General features: G+C 40.4%; 1 protein-coding gene across 7 annotated transcripts in view; it reads left to right on the plus strand.

The window, feature by feature from the left end:
- The window catches only part of trpm3 (transient receptor potential cation channel, subfamily M, member 3), a 746,932-nt gene that overhangs the window by 432,605 nt on the left and 288,314 nt on the right, over nt 1-26,013 (plus strand). For all 7 annotated transcript variants that reach the window (XM_034170010.1, XM_034170014.1, XM_034170008.1 and 4 more), the window contains exons 4-6: nt 2,664-2,877; nt 17,666-17,790; nt 25,312-25,483. In XM_034170010.1, coding sequence (XP_034025901.1) covers nt 2,664-2,877; nt 17,666-17,790; nt 25,312-25,483 — 511 coding nt within the window. The remainder of the gene's footprint in view (nt 1-2,663; nt 2,878-17,665; nt 17,791-25,311; nt 25,484-26,013) is intronic.

A 26,013-nucleotide genomic window follows, 5' to 3' on the forward strand; every position in this document is an offset into this window, starting at 1 on the left:
AGATCACTTCCAAAATTTAACAGCTTCTTCCATTGTCTAATATGTATCCATGGTGAAAATTTGGTGAGAATCTGCAAAGTAGTTTTGACGTAGTCCTTCATATAAAGTGAACCTTGATCCAGAATCTGGATCTGGATCACCTCCAAAACTCTAGAGAGTCTCCCATGCCCTAATATCTATCTGTGGTGCAAATTTGGTGAGAATCTGTGAAAAGGTTTTGACATAATTCTTCAAAGAATCTGGATCTGGATCACCTCTAAAATTTAATGGAGTCTTCCATAGCTTAAGATCTATCTGTGGTGAAAATTTAATCAAAATCTGTGCAGTCTTTTTGACGCAATCCTGCTAACAGACAGACAGACAAATAAATGAATAAATGCCGATGATTTTATTACGTCCTTGGCGGATGTAATAATTATGCCTTTGACCTCCACTGTAAGATTTCTGCTTTATGACTTCATGAATGGCTACAAATTCATGGCTACAAATTTACAAAACTATAATCTAATATATAAAACAAGGTTCTTGATTCACATAATGCTCATACAGACCAGCATCTCTCACACCAGCTTTCTGGGTTTGGAATCAAATTTTTAAAAGAACTACTCTAGTTTGTCAGCCCATATGTAGATAAGCACATCATTGTAGCTTCTTTTTTTTTTTTTTATAATTGATGTATATAAATATGTGGATGACAATTGCAATGGGATTGTGGGAAAACATTCCATTTCATTACAGAAAGTTTGTGTTATGGCAATCCAGATAAGAAACTGGCAAACATGGTGTGGTAAAGCCATGGAAGTGAGCAAACAATCTGGATCTGAGATCAATTCTACCAGACCAAAAAAGCTCCTTTAAAATAAATGTTTTTGCAACATCACTCCGGTTTTATTATAAAGTTAAAACTAGTGTGGGACAAATTCTGTTCCTCATAATCACATAACTTCACTGTTTAAAAAAGAAAAGAAAAAAAATACTTGTGCAGTTGTTACAAAGTGAAATGGAGTAGCTGTGTAGCTGTTAATGACTTGCCAACATAATGAGATAATAATTATCACTGCAGGAGCTATAAATGGTAAATGGAATGTATTTCTATACTGCTTTTCCATCCGAGGTAAAGTGCTTCACAATGTGGCCTCATATTCGGTCATGAAAGGTACTCTGCTGCACGCCAGGATTAACTTGCAAGTCACGGACATTGCTCATGGGCATGGTAGTGTGGTGGTAAAGCAAGTGGGGCAAGAATCTCTTCTTTCTGGCCCACAAATGTGTCTTTCCCTCTGTCTTGTTGGGGTACCGTGGAATATAGTACAGTCCTACAGCCACAAATCCTCCAAGGCTCCACTTCCCAAATCCACATAGCACCCGTGTTTCACCCAGGAAAATACAATATACATTGTGTGGCACAGAGGAGGGTTTTATTAAAAAGAAGACCTCAAAGTTCAGCTACAATTTGCCAGAAGGTACATCTGAGATGCAAGCCTAGATTTAATGTTTTGATGAAAGAAAGCCCTCCTCTGTACCACTTCATCATGAAGCTGTATAAGTGGGGATACAAAATGCAAAACATCCACGGTGCACAATTTCTCTAATCACAGTCACAGAAGCCTGTAACTTCTTCTGCGTTGTCTGGATGTCTTGGTGGCTTTCCTCACTCTTCTCCTTCTTGCACAGTCACTCAGTTTTTGAGAACTGTCTATTCCACACAGATTTACCATAGAGTGTCATACTGTTTGTATTTCTTCATAACTGATGCAAATAAAGTTCAAGACATATTCAGTGACTTGGAAATGTTCATGTATCCATCCCCTGACTTGACTGAAGAAAACTGGCAATTAAACAGATTATTTACAGGTACTATGCCAAAGGAGCTGATTACTTATGCAACCAGTCATCTTGGCTTTTATATTTTTAATTAATTTATATCAAGCTGTAGAGATTTACTTTCAGTTTAAGTCTAAAGAAGATAATGTAGAAATTTATATTGAGAAGCCTGATTTACATTTTGCATTTGAAATGCTATAAACAAATTATAATGTGAGAAATACCAAGGGGCTGAATACTTCTGCAAGCCACTGTATGTGCATGGAAGGGGAGGGAGGTCCCCTATGTATGTGCTGTTACACAATGGTGCTTTGCATTTCTGCACCTAAAAACGCTCAAACTCTCTTGCCAATGCTAGGAGTCATACTGACACACACACACACAAAAAATCTACTGCCAGTAACATTATATAAAAGTGCTGCCAATTCTGGTTATTGATTTACTCATTCAAAAAGTAGCATGTGTCTGGCATGGCAGATAGATGTTTGCCTTGTCAAATGTAACCTGATTATACTCTACCAGAAGGTTTTCCAAGAATACACAAGGCAATTTGTTTGAGGAATCTGAGATTATTACATTATACTTGTTCCCAAATTTAAATTATTCATGCATACACATCAGGCTGGTATCTGAGGGTGAATTAGATATACAGATGCTGTATGATACATGTGTATCAACGGTACATCAACTGCAGAAGATATTGGTGTGTGTATGTGTGTGTGTACGTGCACATCTGTTTATTTGTGTGTCTGGACATCTCACGTGCCCTCAGACTTCATCCCACGATATGACTAGTGACATAAAAGTACCACCACTGACACATTGTCTACTGTTTGCAGTATGTGCGAGTGTCTTATGACACCAAGCCTGACCTGCTGCTGCACCTCATGACCAAGGAGTGGCAGCTGGATCTGCCCAAACTGCTCATCTCTGTTCATGGGGGCCTGCAGAACTTTGAATTACAGCCCAAACTCAAACAGGTCTTCGGCAAAGGGCTCATCAAGGCTGCCATGACAACTGGAGCCTGGATCTTCACTGGAGGGGTCAATACTGGTAAAGTATAACTGAAAGGACAAATGAAATCCAGTGTAGAAGAATATGCTCTGCCTTATTTGTTTTATGTGAGACCGCGAGTATAACTTTACAGTACTGCAAAAAGTGAAACTTGGACAAACCTCAATAATTTTTCACCTAAATCATCTGAAGGCTCTTTGGGGCTGCTCCCTTGTTTCACTCAGGGTTGTTGCTGCAGATCTGAGGTGGATCTGCATGTTGATTTGACACAAGTTTAATGTCGGATGTCCTTCCATGTCACAATTCCATACTACATGCAGGGGTGTGTCCAGTATTTTTTAGGGGGGGGGGGGCAGCTAGGGGCACAAACTGTTGAAGGGTGACACACTGAAATTACAGGTTTAAAAAAATGCCCTGCGGCCTTAAGATTGTAATGAACGTTAGGCTGAGGTATAAATAAGAGAATTATTTATTTAACCAAATTATACACATGGAATAATGTATTAGACATTTCCATAAATCACACCATCAAATAACTAGTCTGTCTCTGCATGTGCCTTTAAAGTGACAATTTCTTTACAAATTGCAAAGTAGAGTTACAAGACACTATATTATTTACATACATTGAGGATTCCGGCAGCTGTATACGCCTGTGTTTGTGCTGTTGGGAAAAGCATTCAACCAAGTCATCTACGTTTGCCCTCCTCTTCTCAGTACTAGGCACGCCAATATGATATTGGAGCAATATTATATTGGCGTGCCTATAATCATTCATTGTTGTTCCCAAATGAGTTTTTATTACATCGTTTAAGCGTTGAGAAGCCACTTTGTAGAGGATGGGTCGGGCTTTAAAACGCTACTCTGGTCGAAAAACTGATTGACACCTCTGGTGGGGGTGGTAGGCAGGGTGGCCAATCAGATTCCACGGGTAGTCAGTGCCACCCTGGTGGCCACACCCTTGATGACATGGGGAATGAGCGGTGGGTGGCCTTGAACCAGGAACCTTCCACAATGGAAACAAGTGCACTCAACTACCATGTGCACCTACTTGAACCAAAATGTAATATGTTCTTTTAAAATGTATTTGTAATTTAAGATTTCAGTTACATTATAAATATACTTTGAGAAAAAGTAATTAATTCATTTTTTTAAATTGGCCTAATTTGATATTTATTCAGCACATCTGAAGAATATATTTGCGGTAAGCAATCAATTCAAACTGTGCAATATTATCTTAAAGAAATTTGTTGTAAGTAATTTCAAAAATGTTTCTCATCTTTTCTCAGCTTTTTTTGTTGTTTTTATTTGATGTTTTAAATTAGTTTTTCTTCATAGATCAGCTAGGAATTGAAAAAATAAAACGCAATCAGAGTTCTCAAGACTGAAGGTTTTAAACTGATAGCAATTTTATGAAATTCTAATATAACTAAGTCAAAGCCTTGGACCGAACATGGACGTAGGTTGATGTAAATATTGTGTCAATTGTATGTGATACACTATAGTTCGAGATTGCTTGGGTGTGTGAAGGTGTTGAGCTGAAGGTACTTTATATAGACTGACACGATTTGTTAATGATAAACTATTCTAGGCTTTAATGGTACATACATATTGGTTTTTTAAAGGTATTCATGAAAATATCATTGTGACGTAGAATATCAAGAACCAAAACTTCTATATGCTCGACTTCAATAGATGTATTTAATGATCAATGTAATTTACAGCAACAGTAAATAATATGTTTATGTCACTGACAGAGCGAAGCTCCTCACCATCTCGCCATGTCATTGAGGTCCTTCAGACTTTTTTCAGTAAAATGGCTCTGGAGAGCATTAGCATGGCTAAAACCCTTCAGCTTCTGGGAATCTTTGCCCTCCAGACCCCTCCCCCCCTTCCTCCACAACCTAGGCCCTCTTGACCCCCCCACCACTACCATTTTAAGCATTTTTTTATTTGTCTCTCACATGCCTGGAAGCTCCTCACCATCTTACGGTGTCATTTAATTAATAATTAATAATTAATAATAATTAATTATTATTTTAGCTAATTATAGGCCAATCTCCAACCTTCCTTTTCTCTCAAAGATTCTTGAGAGGGTAGTTGTAAAACAGCTAACTGATCACCTGCAGAGGAATGGTCTATTTGAAGAGGTTCAGTCAGGTTTTAGAATTCATCATAGTACAGAAACAGCATTAGTGAAGGTTACAAATGATCTTCTTATGGCTTCAGACAGTGGACTTATCTCTGTGCTTGTTCTGTTGGACCTCAGTGCTGCTTTTGATACTGTTGACCATAAAATTTTATTACAGAGATTAGAGCATGTCATAGGTATTAAAGGCACTGTGCTGCGGTGGTTTGAATCATATTTGTCTAATAGATTACAGTTTGTTCATGTAAATGGGGAATCTTCTTCACAGACTAAAGTTAATTATGGAGTTCCACAAGGTTCTGTGCTAGGACCAATTTTATTCACTTTATACATGCTTCCCTTAGGCAGTATTATTAGACGGTATTGCTTAAATTTTCATTGTTACGCAGATGATACCCAGCTTTATCTATCCATGAAGCCAGAGGACACACACCAATTAGCTAAACTGCAGGATTGTCTTACAGACATAAAGACATGGATGACCTCTAATTTCCTGCTTTTAAACTCAGATAAAACTGAAGTTATTGTACTTGGCCCCACAAATCTTAGAAGCATGGTGTCTAACCAGATCTTTACTCTGGATGGCATTTCCCTGACCTCTAGTAATACTGTGAGAAATCTTGGAGTCATTTTTGATCAGGATATGTCATTCAAAGCACATATTAAACAAATATGTAGGACTGCCTTTTTGCATTTACGCAATATCTCTAAAATCAGAAAGGTCTTGTCTCAGAGTGATGCTGAAAAACTAATTCATGCATTTATTTCCTCTAGGCTGGACTATTGTAATTCTTTATTATCAGGTTGTCCTAAAAGTTCCCTAAAAAGCCTTCAGTTAATTCAAAATGCTGCAGCTAGAGTACTGACGGGGACTAGCAGGAGAGAGCATATCTCACCCGTGTTGGCCTCTCTTCATTGGCTTCCTGTTAATTCTAGAATAGAATTTAAAATTCTTCTTCTTACTTATAAGGTTTTGAATAATCAGGTCCCATCTTATCTTAGGGACCTCGTAGTACCATATCACCCTAATAGAGCGCTTCGCTCTCAGACTGCAGGCTTACTTGTAGTTCCTAGGGTTTGTAAGAGTAGAATGGGAGGCAGAGCCTTCAGCTTTCAGGCTCCTCTCCTGTGGAACCAGCTCCCAATTCAGATCAGGGAGACAGATACCCTCTCTACTTTTAAGATTAGGCTTAAAACTTTCCTTTTCGCTAAGGCTTATAGTTAGGGCTGGATCGGGTGACCCTGGACTATCCCTTGGTTATGCTGCTTTAGACGTAGACTGTGGGGGGGTTCCCATGATGCACTGTTTCTTTCTCTTTTTGCTCTGTATGCATCACTCCGCATTTAATCATTAGTGATCGATCTCTGCCCCCCTCCACAGCATGTCTTTTTCCTGGTTCTTTCCCTCAGCCCCAACCAGTCTCAGCAGAAGACTGCCCCTCCCTGAGCCTGGTTCTGCTGGAGGTTTCTTCCTGTTAAGAGGGAGTTTTTCCTTCCCACTGTTGCCAAGTGCTTGCTCACAGGGGGTCGTTTTGACCGTTGGGGTTTTTCATAATTATTGTATGGCCTTGCCTTACAATATAAAGCGCCTTGGGGCAACTGTTTGTTGTGATTTGGCGCGATATAAAAAAAAAGTTGATTGATTGATTGATTTAACTCTTTCAGACTTTGTATCAGTAAAATGGCTCTGGGGAGCATTAGCATGACTAAAAACCTGCAGCAGACAACCAGCCCATTCCCACACTTCAAATAATCATCTGTCTGCAGCAGCCAGGTGAACCATGGGCGTCCCCTTGACCTTCTACAGCTACTTCAACGCTCAGGCCCCTGCGTTCTGGATCAGCCACAGAGAAATGGGCCACATGGCCAAAATGTCATAGCTCGTGCTCTCCCACAATGCCAGTGATGCTTCTCATCCTAGTCTCTTTCAGTAACTGCTCGTTTGATGCAAAGTCATTCTAAGGGTACCCGAGGATCCTTCAAAGACAATTAGCACCAAAGACATCCAGTTGTTGTCAATGTAGGTCACTGGTTAGCATCCAAGTCTCACAACCACACAACAAGACAAGCAGCACCAGGACCCTAAAGATTTGGAAGGCTCCCCCCAACACATGTGGCATACGAGTGTGACACCCCCCCAACAAAGATGTTGTGAGGAGTGTGTCGTCGTCCCCCCATGCCATGATCAAACATTGTCAGGTGCGGCTGAGGTGGCTGCAGTGTGATCTCTGTCCAGCATAGCGCACATCTGGGTATGGCTGTAATGTCCACTTGTGTACTCACAACTCACCTGGAGGACATATGTCATGCCATCAACAACATGAACAAGACTCCAGGCAATGCACATGTGTGGTCAGGCTCCCATGCTCTCTGTCTCCACTCTACACAGCACTCACAGTGCATGTGTATAGGCTGGCTATGATGTCCAGCAGCTTCTTGGTGATCCCACAACTTCTCTGGATTTTCTCAGGAAGTGGCAGTTGCTGTGATATATCAGCTCCTTCCAATGGTGTCAGATGTTATCCCTCTCAGTAAGCGTATTAGGAGGCTCAGACTCAGACTCAGGCTCAGGCTCAGACTTTTACTGGGTCTTGTGTCTGTTGTCTCAGTCTTTGGTCCGATTGCAATGAGTGATGTGTTTGTGGCTTAGATGCTGATATTAACTCTACAACTCGCATACTAAAATCACGGCAGTATCAGTGTAGCTCACATTATCAATCAATCAAGACTTGATGATTAGTGCTCATGGCACTGAGAGATTAATTAAAAAATCCTCAAAACCCTCGACCCAGCACACACTAGCTATCACTCAACGCAACCATGCCCCTAATTACTCAGAACTTTATGGCTTAAAGCAGCTTAAAATAATGAGCTATGTTTGTAAAAATTCACCCTCAAACATTTGTCATGTAAGAGGAAACTATAACTATTGAGACCCAAACAGTTTATTTTGGTGTGCCAGGCTAGGGTTGGGTAATGGGAACCGGATCGTTTCGGGTATTGTTAAGAAATAATTCGATCCACTGACATCAATAGTCTTTTTAGCTAACGATTCCCTTACCTGTCCTTCAGAGCAGCTGTTGTTTTTGGGGGTGTTTGTTGGGAAAATGATAATTTCTCTACATTGATTTCAGACCCTGCAGCAGGTCTGTAATAAGCCGCTTCTGCAGCGCGGCTCTGCTTTGATGCTTGAACCAATGAAGCAGTGCTCCGACCCATTGCTTTGTTGGTTCGCTTCACTGCTTTTCAGAAGCAGCAAGTCTGCTTCTTAACCCCTATCAAAGCCATTTAAAAATGTCAATCATGAGTCACTTTTGTGCTGATTAAAGTCACTAAGTGGGACTCCTGTCTTGTTGCGAGAAAGAAACGAGAATCGTCCGAGTCAAGTTACAAAGATAGAGTCCGGTCGGAATTAATAACTTCAAAGCGAATCACCGTTTAAATCAAATGACGCCTCTTTCCAAACATTGTAATACTATCAATAAACACGCCTTTTTTTCCTCGCAAAATGAGACATCCTGCGCTGACATGCAGCAGCCGGCTGAGCTGAGCTCAGAGGTATGGAGTGATATTCATGCCAAAATGTCTGGACATAACTACAAATAAACAAAATCTGTAGTTTTTGTCAAAAGCATTTCCATTGAGAGATCAAGAATCCACCATGTAGAGTTTATTTATGTCCAGAGATCAAGGATCCAGAGTGACAAATTTCATATTTATTTACTTTAAGACTCAATAAAATGTTCTTGACAAGGAAAACCTGTAAAGCCTACTTTAAATACACAGAAAATTGACAGGAGGTATTGATAAGGGAATCGATAAGGAATCGGATCAATAAGCGGAATTGATAATGGCATCGATATCGATAAAATCTTATCAATACCCATCCCTGGCCAGGCTACAAAAATTGTTATTTCAGCTCACAAGCTGGAGATTTAAATATGGATTTGATGGGGAGTAAGCCTGTTTTGGAACCAGCCTCAGGTGGCCAGTCAAGGAATTGCAGTTTTTGGCAGTTCTCCATACCACATATAGGAAAAATTGACCCAGAAAGCATTGCATTATCAACATCTGTTTGTTTGATTTTGTAGGAACTAACACTTCTTATAGCATTGGAATGGCAAAGAAAACAGCATCATGTAAGAAATAAAGTTAATTTATCATTTAAAATCACTAAAAAAAAAATCTTGTTTATTTCCGGCATACAAGCACATATAAGCAGAGATACTCAACAATGGTGGAAGTAAAATGGGGAACTTATATGAGGAACAGTTTGCTCCCTGAATCTGGTAGGGACCGGCTCTACTTGTGCCTGCATGAGTGCTTCTGGTGGGGCCTCCGAACCAGCAAATAGTACTGCAGAGTTTTCTGTACGATCAAGACTTGTGTGGTGGTGTTATTTCCTCCCACTTGATCGAGAGCTGTTCCACAGTGTTTCTTCCTGTCTGCTGCCAATAATGTTCACTACATCAGTGGTTTACATTTCATTCCTCTTAATCCATAGTTGTTTCTGTAGAAGTATTTTGTTTCACCAGCAATAGTTCCATCTGCATTTTACTGTTCTGCATCAAACACAATCGTGAGGTCTTGGTCAGTTTTAAGACACCTCAGGTTTTGCCTTTTGTGGTCTTTTGGGAACTTAATCCAACTGATGATCTTAATCCACAGATATTTTGAGGGTTTTTTTCCTCTTCACATCATGTGACCAGCACAGGGAAGCTTCACAGAAGTAAATCCTGATCGTCACTCATGAAAAAATAACAATAATTTGTCATTTTAAACACAAAATAAATGAAACACAATATGCAAGTTCCAGCTCTGTTTTTTTTTTTTCACGCAGTGGCTTAAGGCCCCCTGACATGAGCGTGACTTTGATTCATGCGCTTGCACAACCTGTGCCGTGCAGGAGAGTAAACTCATCTTTAACTGGTGCAGACTGAACATGAGAGGGGCACCGGCACGTGCAATTGTGCAAAGAAAATTTTGAAATGTTCAAAAAATCCTTCATGCAAAAATGTTGTGCGACGTGGCACGATCTAATCCCCAACATGATGTGCAACTCGTCAAGTTGAGTAAAGAAGTAGTGAACAGAGTGAGTGGTGACGTCAGTGGATCACATCAGAGCACAACCCGGCTGAAGAATTATAACAAGACATTAAATCTATCAAAACACACTTTAATAGCTGCATACAAGAAGGAAAGAACACGCAACTGTTTTACCAAGCCAGGACAATGTAAACATGACAAATACTTACCTTTTAAGACGGTTCAAAATGCTTTCTGCAGCTCGTGCGCGAATGGCTGAAGCTGAAGCGGTCCTCTGTGATTCAGGAAGTGACTAGAGCCGTTTTCAACAGCCAATTTGCAGAGAAAATGATTAATCTGACACAAAATAATTATTTTATATACACAGTATCCAGCGCAGAGCACGTGGCAGGCAGTGGAACAAAGAACGACGTCCAGCTGGGAACACAGCAGGTTGGATCGTCACAATGACGGGCGTGCAAGTGCGTGAATCAGAAGTCATGCTTGTGTCAGGGGGCCTTCACAAAGAAGGTGGAGACTGAAATGCGTTTGGCATCCAACCTCGTAAAATTTAAGCAAAATTGAGTAGTACCTGTATGTGGTAGGGAGAATTCTGCATTAGTTTTATTTTTCAGCTCCAGAAGTTGCTGCTTGGGAACAGCATGAAAGACATCCTAGCAGGCCTGGTTGTCAGGAATGGCTGGACACAAATGCAGGACTCAAACATACAGCTCTGTAAGTTAAGATTGTTTATTGGAAACATTTGCTGGATTCGGTACACGAGTAGGCCATCCAATAACAGTACAAAAAACATCAGGCAAAAGGTGTGGTCGAGATAAACAAGCAGGTGGTCAAAAAACACAATGAGGCTAGCAGGACTTTGTGCCCTTCTTCCAGCTTTGTTTCAATCTGGTGGGGAACTAGTACAACCAGTGAACCTTATATACAACCAGGTGGATGAGCTGTAGATTAGAAACAGGTGTGGGTGGAAAGCACCAGAACAAGGGTGTAGTTAGACGGAGTGAAAGGCCCACCACCAAGCACCAAGAGACAGACAAGAGAGATAGAGACAGAAAAGACAGAAAAGACCCAAGCAGGAAAAAGACCAGCAGGAGAACTAACATGCAACAAAGCCAGTTTAACAAAATAACAAAACAGAACAAACTAAACACAATGCAAAAACCCAAACCCTGACACATCCCAGTGATATTTTGAAATTCAATGTCATGATTCTGTTCTTTTCAGGAACTGATAATTCCTTCACTCCAACATTAACAGGTTGCTGTGTGATACAAAAGTTTGTCAGTCAACCTATAGACAGACTTGATTGCTACCTGTCTGCGGCCTTGGATGAGACTCTTCATCAGTATTGTCTCAGTCTACCAACCTGTAAATGGACACTGGTCTTGTTTGGGGAAGTAACTTGTGATGGACTGGCAGTTAGTGTGAGACATAAACTCTCATCCACCTCATGCTATGGTTTCTGAGGATGAGTAATGACCCGTTGGGCCTTGGGGCCATATAGGGCTCTGCAAATTCTGCAAATTGGTCACACAGATCAGAAGAAGTCTCTGGTGACAGAAGAGAACTCTTCCTGGAGTGAAGTTGTAACTGAAAAGCTGGATGAATTGGAGTGGAGCAGGATTTACGAGGAGCTTAGTGCACTGGAGCTGTATTACTCTTGGGTTGGAGGCGATGAATACACCAGATAGAATCTTTGAAATCCGTTATATAAAAGCTTTGAAATGGTGACAGGAAGCATTTCAGAAAGCCACAGCTTAAATGTCTGACAGCTGCAAGATGGTTTGCTGATCAAATGAGAAGAGAATAGGGCGAGCAGTGAAAAGTCATCTAACGTGCTAAGAGCACATGAAATATGCTTAAATTTCAAGTTCGAAAGCATGAGAAATGTAGTGTAACTGATTCAATTTCTGATCTTTGACATTTTGTTGTGAAAATTTAGCCAAACCTCAATTTGTGAAAGTTTGCTGCTTTTCTTGGTCCATACAGTATGTGATGTAAACTCCTACGTTTCTAAATTTTTACTAAAATCTTTCAATTTTAATGATTTTTGGTTGGTAAAGAGTGATATTTTGAAAGATAGCACTTTGTCAGACAGACACACTAGTTCAGACAGAATTAGAAGACCACGGGAGCATTGGCTCATCTATTCTCTCATCTGTGGTGTGCTAAAGCTATGTGTTCTAGACACGTGCATAATAATTTGAAAAGGTGTGCCATCTACAGAAACCTGTGTTGCAGGCCAACAGGTCAGGTACAGTGCTGGGACAATGTGCTGGTGTGGTGCATCACTCCATCCACCACACCATGGAACCCCTTTAGGTCTTAGATGGACTGGTTGTGTTCTCAAAAGTATTAATGTATCTGCCACAGGCAGGTAAAATATGAGTCTCCTTGGCCTTTTTGCAGTAGCTGGGGTCCTCAACACTGACATACCTGTGTGCTGCATCATGCACACAGAGCTCACCACATGAACAAAATGCTGTAGTTGATATTCCCTCACAATGAAAGTGGTATGCCTCATCTGAGTCTCCTCATGCATCCATTTATTTGACACATTCCAACTGTACCCAAGGATCCTTCAAAGAGTCCTGGTACTGAAGCCATGCAGTCATCGCCTAAAGTCAATGCTTATCATCCCACAACCATAGAGGAAGACAAGATGCACCAGTGCCCTAAATGCTAGGATCTTTGCTGTTTTGAAAAATTATTGGTATTATCCAACACCTCTGTTCAGGGAGCCTTTTCACTCCATAACCTCTTCTTTGCTGTCACCCAATCTCAAAAACTGAAAACATAGAATCATGAATGGTACTGCCAAGGCAAGTGAATCTCTCTACACAGTCAGTACTTTCACTGCATAGTGACACTCTTCTTCTTCTTGTTATTCTTTTGGCTGTTTCCGTTAGTGGTTGCCACAGCAGAGCAATTGTTTCCATCTCACCCTGTCCTGTGTAACTTCCTCTGTCACATCAACCACCTGCATGTCCTTCCTCAGCACATCCATAAACCTCCTCTTTGGTCTCCCTCTTCTCCTCCTGCCTAGTGGCTCCATCCTCAGCATCCTTCTCCCTATATACCCTGAATCCCTCCTCTGCACATGTCCAAACCATCTCAATCTTGCCTCTCTGACTTTGTCTTCAAACCGTCCCACCTGAGCTGTCCCTCTGATGCGTAGTGATACACTTCTGATGACCAATTCCAGGAAGTCATTTCAAGCCTGAAGCTTATGCTTGATCCAGGCTTGAAATGAGCAAACATAGGTAGTTCCACTCCTCTCGCAACTTCTCAAATGCTGCAATCAGTGTATCCTTTGACTCCACAAAGATCATGGAATCTTTTGTGAGGGTCAGCATTTATTTATTTATTTTTTTGTGGCAGAGGCACTGAAGCTGCTGGTCTTCATAACCCTACCCAGTACCCAATTCATGCAGGCATTGAACCGAATAGGAGCCACAACACATCCCTGAAGTATCCCAGCATCTACTGGGAAGAAGTCAGAGGCTCTACCGCCACTCTACACAACACTCACAGTACCTGTAACTGAACTATGAGCTAGTCATAGCTGGCCTATACAGGCCAACAAATACTTCTGCCTGGCATTTAACAATCAAAGATTTATACTTTGTCTTACATTAGCCAAGTATATATTATCGATAGCCTCTTATCATTTTGATTTTGATTTGATCGTTTATTTAGTCCCCATGGGGGCAATTCAGGTGCAGTCAGCAGTAAAAATTGCATTCATAAAACCACATCATACAAGTTCATAAAAACACAGCAGAATAAATATACAAAACAAAAACCAAGAAAAATAAGGTGCAAGTCAGTGTAGACTTAAGTACAACAGTGAGTCCTTAGGTGTTATTTAGGAGAGCAATGGCTGTGGGAATAAAAGAGTTTTTTAGTCTGTTGGTTCTGCATCTGGGCATTACCAGGCATCTGCCCGAGGGCAGAAACTTAAATTGTGAGTGCAGAGGGTGTGCCGAATCTGCCATAATTTTCTTGGCTTTTGACACAACCCTTGTTTTAAAAAGGTCCATGATGTCCGTGCACTGAGTTCCCATAATTTGACCACATTCCTTGACAATATTACAAAGACGGTTGCGATTCTTAAGGTTCAATAAGTTGAGCCAACACAGGAAGGAAAAGGTTAACACAGCAACTGTAGAACATTTTCATGAAGACACCATCTACGTTGTTGATGGTCCCTGATGGTTATCAGGGAAACCTAAATAGCATAATATGACATACAACAATCTTCCAGTGTGTGGTAACTTTTGTGTAACATATGATGTCATACTGAACTATATAAGGGATCACTGTACACTGGTAATGTGTTGCCGTTTCAAAAAAAAAAAAGATTTTATAGGCTCTTTATTCCTTCTTTTTTACCTTAAAGTATCTATTATTATCATTCTTGCTACCGAAAGATTGCTACCACGATGTCTAAGGGTGTAACAGTTAAACTGATACAAATTAAAAATTGATTTTAAAGTAAAACAAACATATGGCTACATCAATACACAGACCCCTGAACCAATTTCAGTGCAGCATAATCTGGTCGATAGATTAATTTTAACCTCATAGCATTGGTTAAATTAAATTTGTTTGCTTATTCAAAGGTCAGTGTGACGTTGTTGTGAGATGTTTTACAGGAGTATTTAACTTTGACAGTTAAAAACTAAATCAACATATCTGGTAGTGGTAGGCAATATTTTGGATAAATATACCCATTTAAACCTAACATTATGTAGACAATTTGTTAATACTATCGTTCCAGTTCAGAAAAGGAAAGTTATGCTATCCTATTTGTGTTATGCTAACAAGAGCTGGCATCTTCTTTTGGGAATCTTTTCACGCTACTGTATATGATACTGCCTCTAGTGGTGAACAATGGTTGCAGCACGGTAGCAAAATCCCAGAGAAGGCCCATTGTTTTTCATGAAATATGTGTATGAAGGTAAGTCATGCCAGTTTTTGCGTATTGTAATTTATAATGGAAAATGAATGTCATGTGAAATGCCGTGGAAATGAAGGCAATCAATCAATCAATCAATCAATCAATTTTTTTATATAGCGCCAAATCACAACAAACAGTTGCCCCAAGGCGCTTTATATTGTAAGGCAAGGCCATACAATAATTATGTAAAACCCCAACGGTCAAAACGACCCCCTGTGAGCAAGCACTTGGCTACAGTGGGAAGGAAAAACTCCCTTTTAACAGGAAGAAACCTCCAGCAGAACCAGGCTCAGGGAGGGGCAGTCTTCTGCTGGGACTGGTTGGGGCTGAGGGAGAGAACCAGGAAAAAGACATGCTGTGGAGGGGAGCAGAGATCGATCACTAATGATTAAATGCAGAGTGGTGCATACAGAGCAAAAAGAGAAAGAAACAGTGTATCATGGGAACCCCCAGCAGTCTACGTCTATAGCAGCATAACTAAGGGATGGTTCAGGGTCACCTGATCCAGCCCTAACTATAAGCTTTAGCAAAAAGGAAAGTTTTAAGCCTAATCTTAAAAGTAGAGAGGGTGTCTGTCTCCCTGATCTGAATTGGGAGCTGGTTCCACAGGAGAGGAGCCTGAAAGCTGAAGGCTCTGCCTCCCATTCTACTCTTACAAACCCTAGGAACTACAAGTAAGCCTGCAGTCTGAGAGCGAAGCGCTCTATTGGGGTGATATGGTACTACGAGGTCCCTAAGATAAGATGGGACCTGATTATTAAAAACCTTATAAGTAAGAAGAAGAATTTTAATTCTATTCTAGAATTAACAGGAAGCCAATGAAGAGAGGACAATATGGGTGAGATATGCTCTCTCCTTCTAGTCCCTGTCAGTACTCTAGCTGCAGCATTTTGAATTAACTGAAGGCTTTTTAGGGAACTTTTAGGACAACCTGATAATAATGAATTACAATAGTCCAGCCTAGAGGAAATAAATGCATGAATTAGTTTTTTCAGCATCACTCTGAGACAAGACCTTTCTGATTTTAGAGATATTGCGTAAATGCAAAAAAGCAGTCCTACATATTTGTTTAATATGCGCTTTGAATGACATATCCTGATCAAAAATGACTCCAAGATTTCTCACAGTATTACTAGAGGTCAGGGTAATGCCATCCAGAGTAAGGATCTGGTTAGACACCATGTTTCTAAGATTTGTGGGGCCAAGTACAATAACTTCAGTTTTATCTGAGTTTAAAAGCAGGAAATTAGAGGTCATCCATGTCTTTATGTCTGTAAGACAATCCTGCAGTTTAGCTAATTGGTGTGTGTCCTCTGGCTTCATGGATAGATAAAGCTGGGTATCATCTGCGTAACAATGAAAATTTAAGCAATACCGTCTAATAATACTGCCTAAGGGAAGCATGTATAAAGTGAATAAAATTGGTCCTAGCACAGAACCTTGTGGAACTCCATAATTAACTTTAGTCTGTGAAGAAGATTCCCCATTTACATGAACAAATTGTAATCTATTAGACAAATATGATTCAAACCACCGCAGCACAGTGCCTTTAATACCTATGGCATGCTCTAATCTCTGTAATAAAATTTTATGGTCAACAGTATCAAAAGCAGCACTGAGGTCTAACAGAACAAGCACAGAGATGAGTCCACTGTCCGAGGCCATAAGAAGATCATTTGTAACCTTCACTAATGCTGTTTCTGTACTATGATGAATTCTAAAACCTGACTGAAACTCTTCAAATAGACCATTCCTCTGCAGATGATCAGTTAGCTGTTTTACAACTACCCTTTCAAGAATTTTTGAGAGAAAAGGAAGAAGACGTTTCCAGAAGACGTATCACTCCTGTATGGTATGGTATTACCATATGGTATGTATGTACGATAATCATAGCCCATGTGTCAAGATACATATCGTATTGTTTTGTAAGAGAGAGATGCACATGTTAATACAGAGCATAATTTCTCTGTAACTTCAGTCATGGAATTCAGTTACTGCATTGATCTGGTTCTAGGTTACAGAATTGGAAGGATTTTTAGTTTGTTCAAAAATTTGAGCAAACTGGCCAAGTGGTTAGTGCACTTTTTTTTCTAAACAGAGACTTTCTGGTTCAAGACCCTCTGTGCCCATTCTCCATATTGTGCATCTGGTGTGAAACTTGAGGCAAATCGACATGCAGACCCACATCGGTCCACTGTGGTAACCCTGAGCAAAAAGGGGAGACGCTGAAATAATTTACTTTTAAGAAGTTAAGAACAGATGAAAAGAACGATAGAACACCAAGTTCTGCAAAGTACACAGACTGAATACAGAAAAGAACAGCAAGTAAGATTTTGGTGACAGAATGAGTGCAGTGAAAAGAAGAAGAGAAAGGCCTGAATAATGGATGGAGGGATAGATTCGAAGGACGGTTGGGAGGTTAAGGTGGAGAAAGGAATGTCAAGAGAAAAGATGTGATGAAATGACCTGCGGGTCTGACTGCTGCTTCCCTGAGGACAAAATCCAGAAGCTTGGAGCAACAACTGGTCTGTGTGAAGTGTGTGGCAGCCACACTCCTGTATTACTGCCTAACACGGTCTTATTACATCTCACACCCAAGCGTGTCGTTATTCAAGCATACACTGTGTGGCAACTGTGACAGAGCTCTTATGCCAGTTTTTCTGTGCCCACAGGGGTGATTCGCCATGTGGGCGATGCTCTGAAAGACCACGCCTCTAAGTCGAGGGGGAAGATCTGCACCATTGGCATTGCTCCGTGGGGTATCGTAGAAAACCAAGAGGACCTTGTTGGTAAAGATGTAAGTGACTGAGGGTACTGTTACAGCGGAGGGGCCATGCTTTATCTCATCATCACCCATTTGCGTGTATAGATGTGAAAATTGTTCAGTGCTGTTCACAGTTGGCTAGAACTTTTACATTACTGTTGACAGCTTATTAGCTGAGCTGCTGGGTAAGCCAATCCACTGTGATAAACACAACTTCAAAGTGAATTGGGCAGCTGGTTGAGCCACATGAGACTTTAGCACACATGCTGACTAATTCAAATCTCAGGAATCCATGTTATGTTAAAGTTAAATTTTCATCATAGTGCACAACAATGTCACACTGAACAGCTCAGATAAAGCTGATTAATGTTGAAAATAGGTTATTAGGTGGTGTAACGTCTTATTTCATGCTTGACTGATCTAAACAGTATTATGTGTAAGTGAGTGGATGAATTTGTCTCAGAGTGCCACGTTCGAGCTTCGCAAGACAAAAGCCAAATTTCAGAGGAAGTCATTAATTTTGTAGATATTCAGCAACACTCAGGCAAAGGCCAACAATTACAGGCACAAGTCACCACATCAGAATTACCATCCAGTTCTGGACCAAGAATGACTTTTGTCTAAAGGTTAAAGAATTTACTAGAAGGGTATAGGTTGGATTTTTTTGATTAGACAGGAAAATGAAAAAGATGCCTTTGAACATAGGAGTCCTTAATCCCTATGTATTTGTAGGCACTAGGCATGTGGAGATTAATCAGTACAAATCGGTATCTAGAAACAAACATGCGCGATGCGAGTGTATCGATTCATTCAGTGTGCATCAATTCAATTGACGGGTGAAATTGTGATGCGTCGCTCGCTGTGTGCTTGCATCGATTTTTTTTTCCCGAGGTACAATGAATGTACTGTTACTGCTCCGCATTTTGTTTTGAACATGGCCAGAAGCCACACAGCACATTTCTACTGCAACGAGAACAGCTGCAAGCAGTCAGAAGAGATTTTTGGTGCAGCTAAAACATTTAAATCGGGCGTTTGTAGATATTTTGGCTTTTTTTAAAAATATGGGAAACTTGACATGACGCAGGTCATTTGTAAAGAATGCCATGCTGCCAAACGGTGTCGACATGGCCGCAGATTGTAAACCGAACTCCAGCAAAACTGGTAAGAAAGTATCTCAAATTACTTTAGCCAGGGCGGTACTCTGTCAGTGAGTGACTCACTTTAAGTCACTCATTGACTCTTACTGTTTTTAAGTTCTGACAGTGTGATGAAATTTGTTCCAAATTTGAGTGAACCGATTCCTGTTCCTTAATGCTGAATCTGGTAAATTTTTTGCTTATAAGGAGTAAAACAAATCCTCTGCCTCCAGTAGAATCAGAAGAAGAATACCATAGTATCATACTGAATTGCAGCTTCTTATTTTCTGTTTAAATTTTTGGTCTAATTTCTTTGCATCATGTTGAATCATATCACACCAAATCGCATCGTATCGCATTGTGAGGAATTGAATCACCATCAAATACATATCAAATCACATTGAATTGGGACAGGGGTGAATTGTATTGCATCGTATCATCAGTATCATCATGTATCACTATATGTATTGTATTGCTGGTAGTGTATCAAGACGCCAGGCTGTCACAGGGCAACTTATATAGACTAACAAACATTAGTCACACACACACATCTACGGACAATTTAAAGTTTCCAATCCACCTAACCTCCATATCTTTGGATGTGGGAGGAAGCCGAAGCACTCGAAGGAAACCCACGAAAACATGGAGAGAACATATAAACTCCACACAGAAAGGCCACAGGTGGGAATCAATCCCATGACCTTGCTGTGATGCAACAGTGCCCCCAAAATCTCTTATCAACATAATTTTAATGAGCTTTAATAACCCTGAAAATCTGATCTGGTTTGGGAATTCAATTTGTGATGTGCACATTTGGTTCAGCAACATTTATGCAAGATGCCCTTCCTAACGCAACCTGAATCATTTATCCAGGCTTGGGACCAGGACTGTGAAAGCAATGTGTACCCAACGTGACGGTGATTTAACCAAATTTATGGTGTACACCTTTTCTGCTTCTACCATCCTCTCTTACCTGGGCTTGAGACTGGAGCTCAGAATGCACTGGCTGTACACCCCATGTGGGTGAGTTAATAATGTTACTTGACAAAAAAAAAAAAAAACTTAAAATAAATTGGCTCCGTCCAGACATAAGGAAGCTGGCTCTGCTAAGTGTTGAACTATTTGAGATTAGCACATTGATGCTCATCACTTTGAGGTGAAAAAATACCAAGTAAAAATATAAAAGAACTATGAAAGAAAATTTTATGGAAACTGATTTATTAAGCTTCTTCAGAAACTCCATTCCTGGTCTTGTTGTCCTTCACATGTATAAAAAACGGTTTCTGGAGAACAAGTTCTGCAGCAGAAAATTTGTGTGGATTGGACATTGCACATTTACTGACAATTGTAGAAATGTAGTCAATTATAAGAAGTGCAGTTTGAGCAACTATGCTGCTTTTTGTACTTGGCTGGGTGACCACTTGGGAACACCGGGAGTTGTGTTTCTCAATGTAGAAAATGAAGTTGTGATGGGAAGGGCATCTGATTAAAACTTGTGTTAAATCTCAATGGCTCTAGGATCCAACCTGTTTTTGTGTGATTTACCATAGACCAAACATATAGTGTCCTGGGTGGGATGGGTCCTTCAGTATTTTTGCTCCTACACTGAGGCAATGAGAGCTGAGTACAGCATCTAAAGAGCGAAATCAGCAGCCAGTGACCTTCCATGCAGTATTTATAATCCTCTGAAGGGCTTTCCTGTCTGCTACTGAGCAGATGGTGTACCACTCACAGACAGAATATGCCAGCACACTCTTGAAGGAGCATGGGAAGTTTAGCTGCTGTGCCTTCTTCACTCCTGTGGTGGTGTTAATAGTCCAGGAGAGGTCCTCATCAAATTGTTTGCCCAAGAATCTGAAAGCACACATCCTTTCCACACAATCCCTATTCATGTGTAGTTGATCAGGGTCTGCTTTTTCTGCAAGTCTGCGATTAGTTCTTTTGTTTTGGGAGAGTTCAGGACAAGCTTGTTCTCTGAATGGCACACAATCATTATTTGGCGTCATCCCTGAAGGTGGCCTCATCTTTTCTTTGAATGAATGTATCCACAGATGTGTCATCTGCAAAATTAATGATGGTGTTTTGGAACTGGTGGGGGTATAGTCATATGCAATCAGCCCTGTTGGAACACTGCTGAGTGTGATGTGGAGGAGAGTCTGAACCTTGTCCAGCAGTCTGGTGGCAGTTTGTGACAAAATCCTTGATCCAGTGACAGGTAGGCTGAGAAAGTCCTAGGTTATTCAGCGTATCAACGTCTCTGCTTGGGACGGCCATATTAACAGCAGATCTGAAGAATGTGAAATCTGTCCTCACATAGCTTGGGTCAGTGCAGTGTGAAGAGCAGTGGTGATGGTGTGCTCAGTACGTCTATTACACCACAGGCAAACAGTCATGGGTGTAATGGTAGTGAGGAGGCTGGCAGGATGTTCTGTAGGACCAGCCTCTCAAACCACTTCATACTCACTGGTGTGAGTGTACTGCAAGTAAAGTTTGGTAGCATGCACTAGTGTCACGGTTAGCTACATCCACATCATGGAGTCCCACCAGGTCCTGGATGACCACGACCCAGGCAGACAACAGGTCCATGCCCACATCTTGAAAGTAACTGTGAAAGAACTGTGAAGGGCCCCTTGTTCTTCTCCAGCTACTGGGGTCCTCAACACTCAGGCACATATGTGCTGGATCATGCATCGAGAAATGCACCAAATAGCCAAATTGTTACAAGGTAATGCTCCCTCACAATGCAAGTGATACTCCACATCTCTCTAATAACCACTCGTTTGACACAAAGTCACCTCAGCAATACCCGATGGAACGACTTTGTGACTATGGAATGACCCGCTACTACACCATACATACTTAAGGTTGCTGATGACAGACTTTAGAATGACTGTCACAAACTTGACACAGGGTGGGCTGATGAATTTTGATCAAGGACAAGTTTATATTTCTAAAGACCTGGGCTCGACTCGTGTTGTAATTATGAGTATGGCTACTAGGTAATCTGGCTGGACTAATTGTGAAGTGATGTTGTTCTTGGTGCTTGGATAAGCTTTGTCAAATATATTTTCCCTTGTGTTTGCACATTTAATGTGTTGTTCAAATTAAATCTACACAAGTAAAATCACAGACAAATGACATGACTTGCTTCAGGATGTGTGTTCTGATGTGAGGTAATGGCACTGTAGTTAGCTTAAGGCTATACTAGTGTTAGCATCCAATGGGAGATAGCTGTAACTATGACAACAGAAAATGGGTCTGCATTTATCTGTCATTTACTTAAAAAAAATCAGTAGATGTTGATGTAAACCCCGGCTTTTTTTTTTTCCTCTTACCAGAATCTTTGCCTAGGTTCTCAAGAGATGCTATCTGACCTGCTAGCCTGATAACTGAATCTGGGATAAATGGGTGAAGACACATCTCTGTTATTAACAAAATGGAACAGTTCCGTATAAGGTTATTGGTGGAGATCCACAGATACAATATGTCCATTTTGTTGGTGATGGATCTGGTGTCGATGAGAAAGATGTTGGGTAGTGGTGATGTTTGGTTTTGTATAATGGCTGAGTGGATCCTTGTCATTTGATTGGTGCTTTGTATGTCCAACCTGGTCTCGTGGCAAGTTGTGATTCAGCAGCACGAAATATACATTAATCCATTGGTTCGTGATATTGTGACGAAAAGCGCCCCATTTTCGTCATGGCAGCACAAATTCATTCTAATTCATTCTGTGATGACTGCACAAAATTAAAAGTGAAGCGGGGGGGGAGTGGTGGTGGTGGTTAGGGTTAGGGTGGGGGGAAGGAATAAGATTAGGTTATGGTTATGGTTACGGTCGGGGGTAGGATTAGGGTTAGGAATAGTGAGTTAAAAAAAAACAGTCACGAAAATTTGACTAATTTCGTCATAGAAGCACGAAAAAAAAAAAAAAAACGTGAGACTGGGCTGTGTATATCATGTGACATGGATAATTCATCCCATTTGTGTTGCTTTGCATGTAGTGTGCAAATTTGGTTCCATACTTTTTGTACCATTGCACGCTGCGATAGTTGCCCACGCACACACACTAGTGGGAGTGGCGTTTTGCTAAACATGGCCGAGTTTTTTTACTGACAGACGATGATCTGAACAAGCTAATTGACGGTGCTAATTCTTCTAACACACATACACACACACACACACACAAAACAAATCCACTACGCTGTAAGCCATCTGGAGGCATGAAGAGCTGTTCGGATGACGTTAGGATGAAAACCTGACCACACTGGACCACAATGGAAACAAGTGTTTTTCACTTTCTTGTGCTATCCATGCATTTTAATGTGCAATTACATATGTACTTTGCACATTATTTTACTAAATAAACTCAATCAATCAATCAATCCTGGACAAATTTCTGACTCGATTTTTCACTGGACTGAGGAAGTACACAAAGTCTTTTTTTTTTAGTACACTAAGTCAGTGCACAGTATCACAGACTACATTGTCAGAATTATTTTTGAACTAACTCTTTTTCCAAGTTGACTGAGAACAATTTTGGACTCCTGTTTAAAGTTTGTGTTGGATTGTTGATGTCAAAGCACCAGTGACACACACCAAAATGTAAGTCCCTTTTCTGTTGTTTATAAATTACTAAAGTATCAAATGACAAGGATCTATTTTAGCCATTATATATAACAAGTAGTGAATGTTTTTTCATTGTTTCAATGGAACAAATATTTAATTCAGTAAAAGCTGGAACATACCATTCAGTCTTGCTTTGTCTCGTTGAATGGAACATTCCATTGTTCACCTCATGAAATATTTGTACCACTGAACTCATAAACATTCATTATTTGTATAATATCCTTACTCTAGCAAGTACTTCTTGTGTCACCTTTCATTCATACAACTTGGGTCGCCTTTGTCTCTAACACCAACAATTATTCACACAGAGATTGGGGTTCTGACTATATTTTGTCATATATTACATGACCACAATAATTCAGTCATAATGACGTGATCACCAGTGATGCCGGTAACGCGTTAAACGCGTTACTCTAATCTGACCACTTTTTTTTAGTAACGAGTAATCTAACGCGTTAATCTTTCCAAATCAGTAATCAGATTAAAGTTACTTCTCCATGTCACTGTGCGTTACTATTATTTTTCATTGTGGGTCGATAGCAGCATTAAACTTGGTCCGTGGGCAGGAGGTCGGGGTTCGACTGAACTACACACTTTAAGTGAGCTGTGAGCTTTTCATCCACGGTTTTTTGCAGCTGCTCGACTCGTCGTCTCCTCTTAAAGCGCGGTGATCAGCACACCTGCACTGAGCTTTACAAAGACATTTTTATACTTTTATTCCTCCTTTATTTAGAGCTGAGCTGAGCCGCTCTGTATCTGCACATTAAAACAGCTGATCCTCCGCAACGTGTCAACAACTAACACTATTTTCCACTCAAATGCACCTAAACTCTTTCTGAGGACCACATGATGTGAAAACACAATAAAACTTTCTTACCTGTAAATCTGGTCATGTTTTCTGCGTAAATAAATGTTATCCATTCTTTGTGCTCAAACGCCAAAGTAGGGGCGAATCCAGATGGAATGGGGGCGTGGGGCAGGGATGTGCCCCCCTCACAACACCCCTAGATTAAAGGTCCAGTTTTGAAGCCTTTTTTTACTACAACTACTAATACTACTTAAAATAATATTAATTTCGACAAGTAAAATATTTAGAGAGAATTTAAATGTTAGAAAAATGCTAGAATGAATTTAATAGTTACATTTATAAACAATGTAGGTTCGAAATTGCAAGTTTTACTGTTACAGTGCTGTCAACAGTTAAATATGAGGTCAAGAAAGACGTCTTTATTTTACTTTTTATAAAACAAGTATTTATTTTCATTGAAGTCAAGAAAGGGTGACTATAAAGTAAGTTTTGGCAAAACAAGTATCATTGTCATGTTGACGTGGCAGAGGGTTGTTGTCGGCAGCTGGGAAAAGTAACTAAAAAAGTAACTAGCAATCTAACTTAGTTACTTTTACAATTGAGTAATCAGTAAAGTAACTAAGTTACTTTTTCAAGGAGTAATCAGTAATTGGATTACTTTTTCAAAGTAACTGTGGCAACACTGGTGATCACACTGTAAACTAAAGCAGCAGATGTTATCGGCTAAACTTTGCATTGGTAAAAAGAAATATGAAACATAAAAACAAACAGAAAAAGCACAGAAAAGGAGAGTGCTGAAGCCGCTGTGTCTGTGGGCACCGCTGTCTTTTACAGAACAAAAAATATATTGCAATAAAACAGCTCGGATTTGGTCGGAATTGTTTTGTGGTTTGACTATTTTGAAAGTGCACCTTTTCATTTCATTAAACACTGCATTCCAGCCTAAAACAAAGATATTTTTGTTGTGTGTTGGCGTGGTTTCAGGTGGTGCGTCCATACCAGACGATGTCCAACCCTTTGAGCAAACTGACGGTTCTCAACAGTCTCCACTCACACTTCATCCTGGCAGACAACGGCACAACCGGAAAGTACGGCGCGGAGGTCAAACTGAGACGGCATCTCGAGAAGCACATCTCGCTGCAGAAGATCAACACACGTGAGTGGAATGTACGGTCTCCATCTGCCATTGTCACTGGCAGACAAACCTAAATAATATGAATCAGAGAGGTGTTTTCCACCGACACAGCCAGCGATAACACCATAATGAAGCGTTAATCCTTATTTCATCAACAACACAGCTGTAGGTTAATTGGGTTCAAATTGTTTTTTATGGCTGCAACCAGACCATGATTATTATTATTATTTGCTTCATCCTGATACATTCTGTCAGACAGTGTATTTTTAGCCCACTCTAATGCAACTGTATGAGCCTTTGAAACTGGTCCTCTCTTGAGGAGATATGTAGTTTTTTTTCTCTCAAAGCTTCCTGATAGCTCAGATGCACTCCTCAAATGAACCTGCCAGCTAATTCCTTTCTTTTCTCTTCACAATCCTACAGTCCAAATCACAAATACAGACCTAACCGTAAACACTGTACAAGTACGGAGGCCTGACAGTGTACAGTTATGTAGGTAGGTAGGGTGCACTAACAATGCATTTCAGAACAGTCACAAATTTGTAATTTTG

This window comes from Thalassophryne amazonica, chromosome 5, assembly GCF_902500255.1.
Source record: "Thalassophryne amazonica chromosome 5, fThaAma1.1, whole genome shotgun sequence".
Taxonomy (NCBI): domain Eukaryota; kingdom Metazoa; phylum Chordata; class Actinopteri; order Batrachoidiformes; family Batrachoididae; genus Thalassophryne; species Thalassophryne amazonica.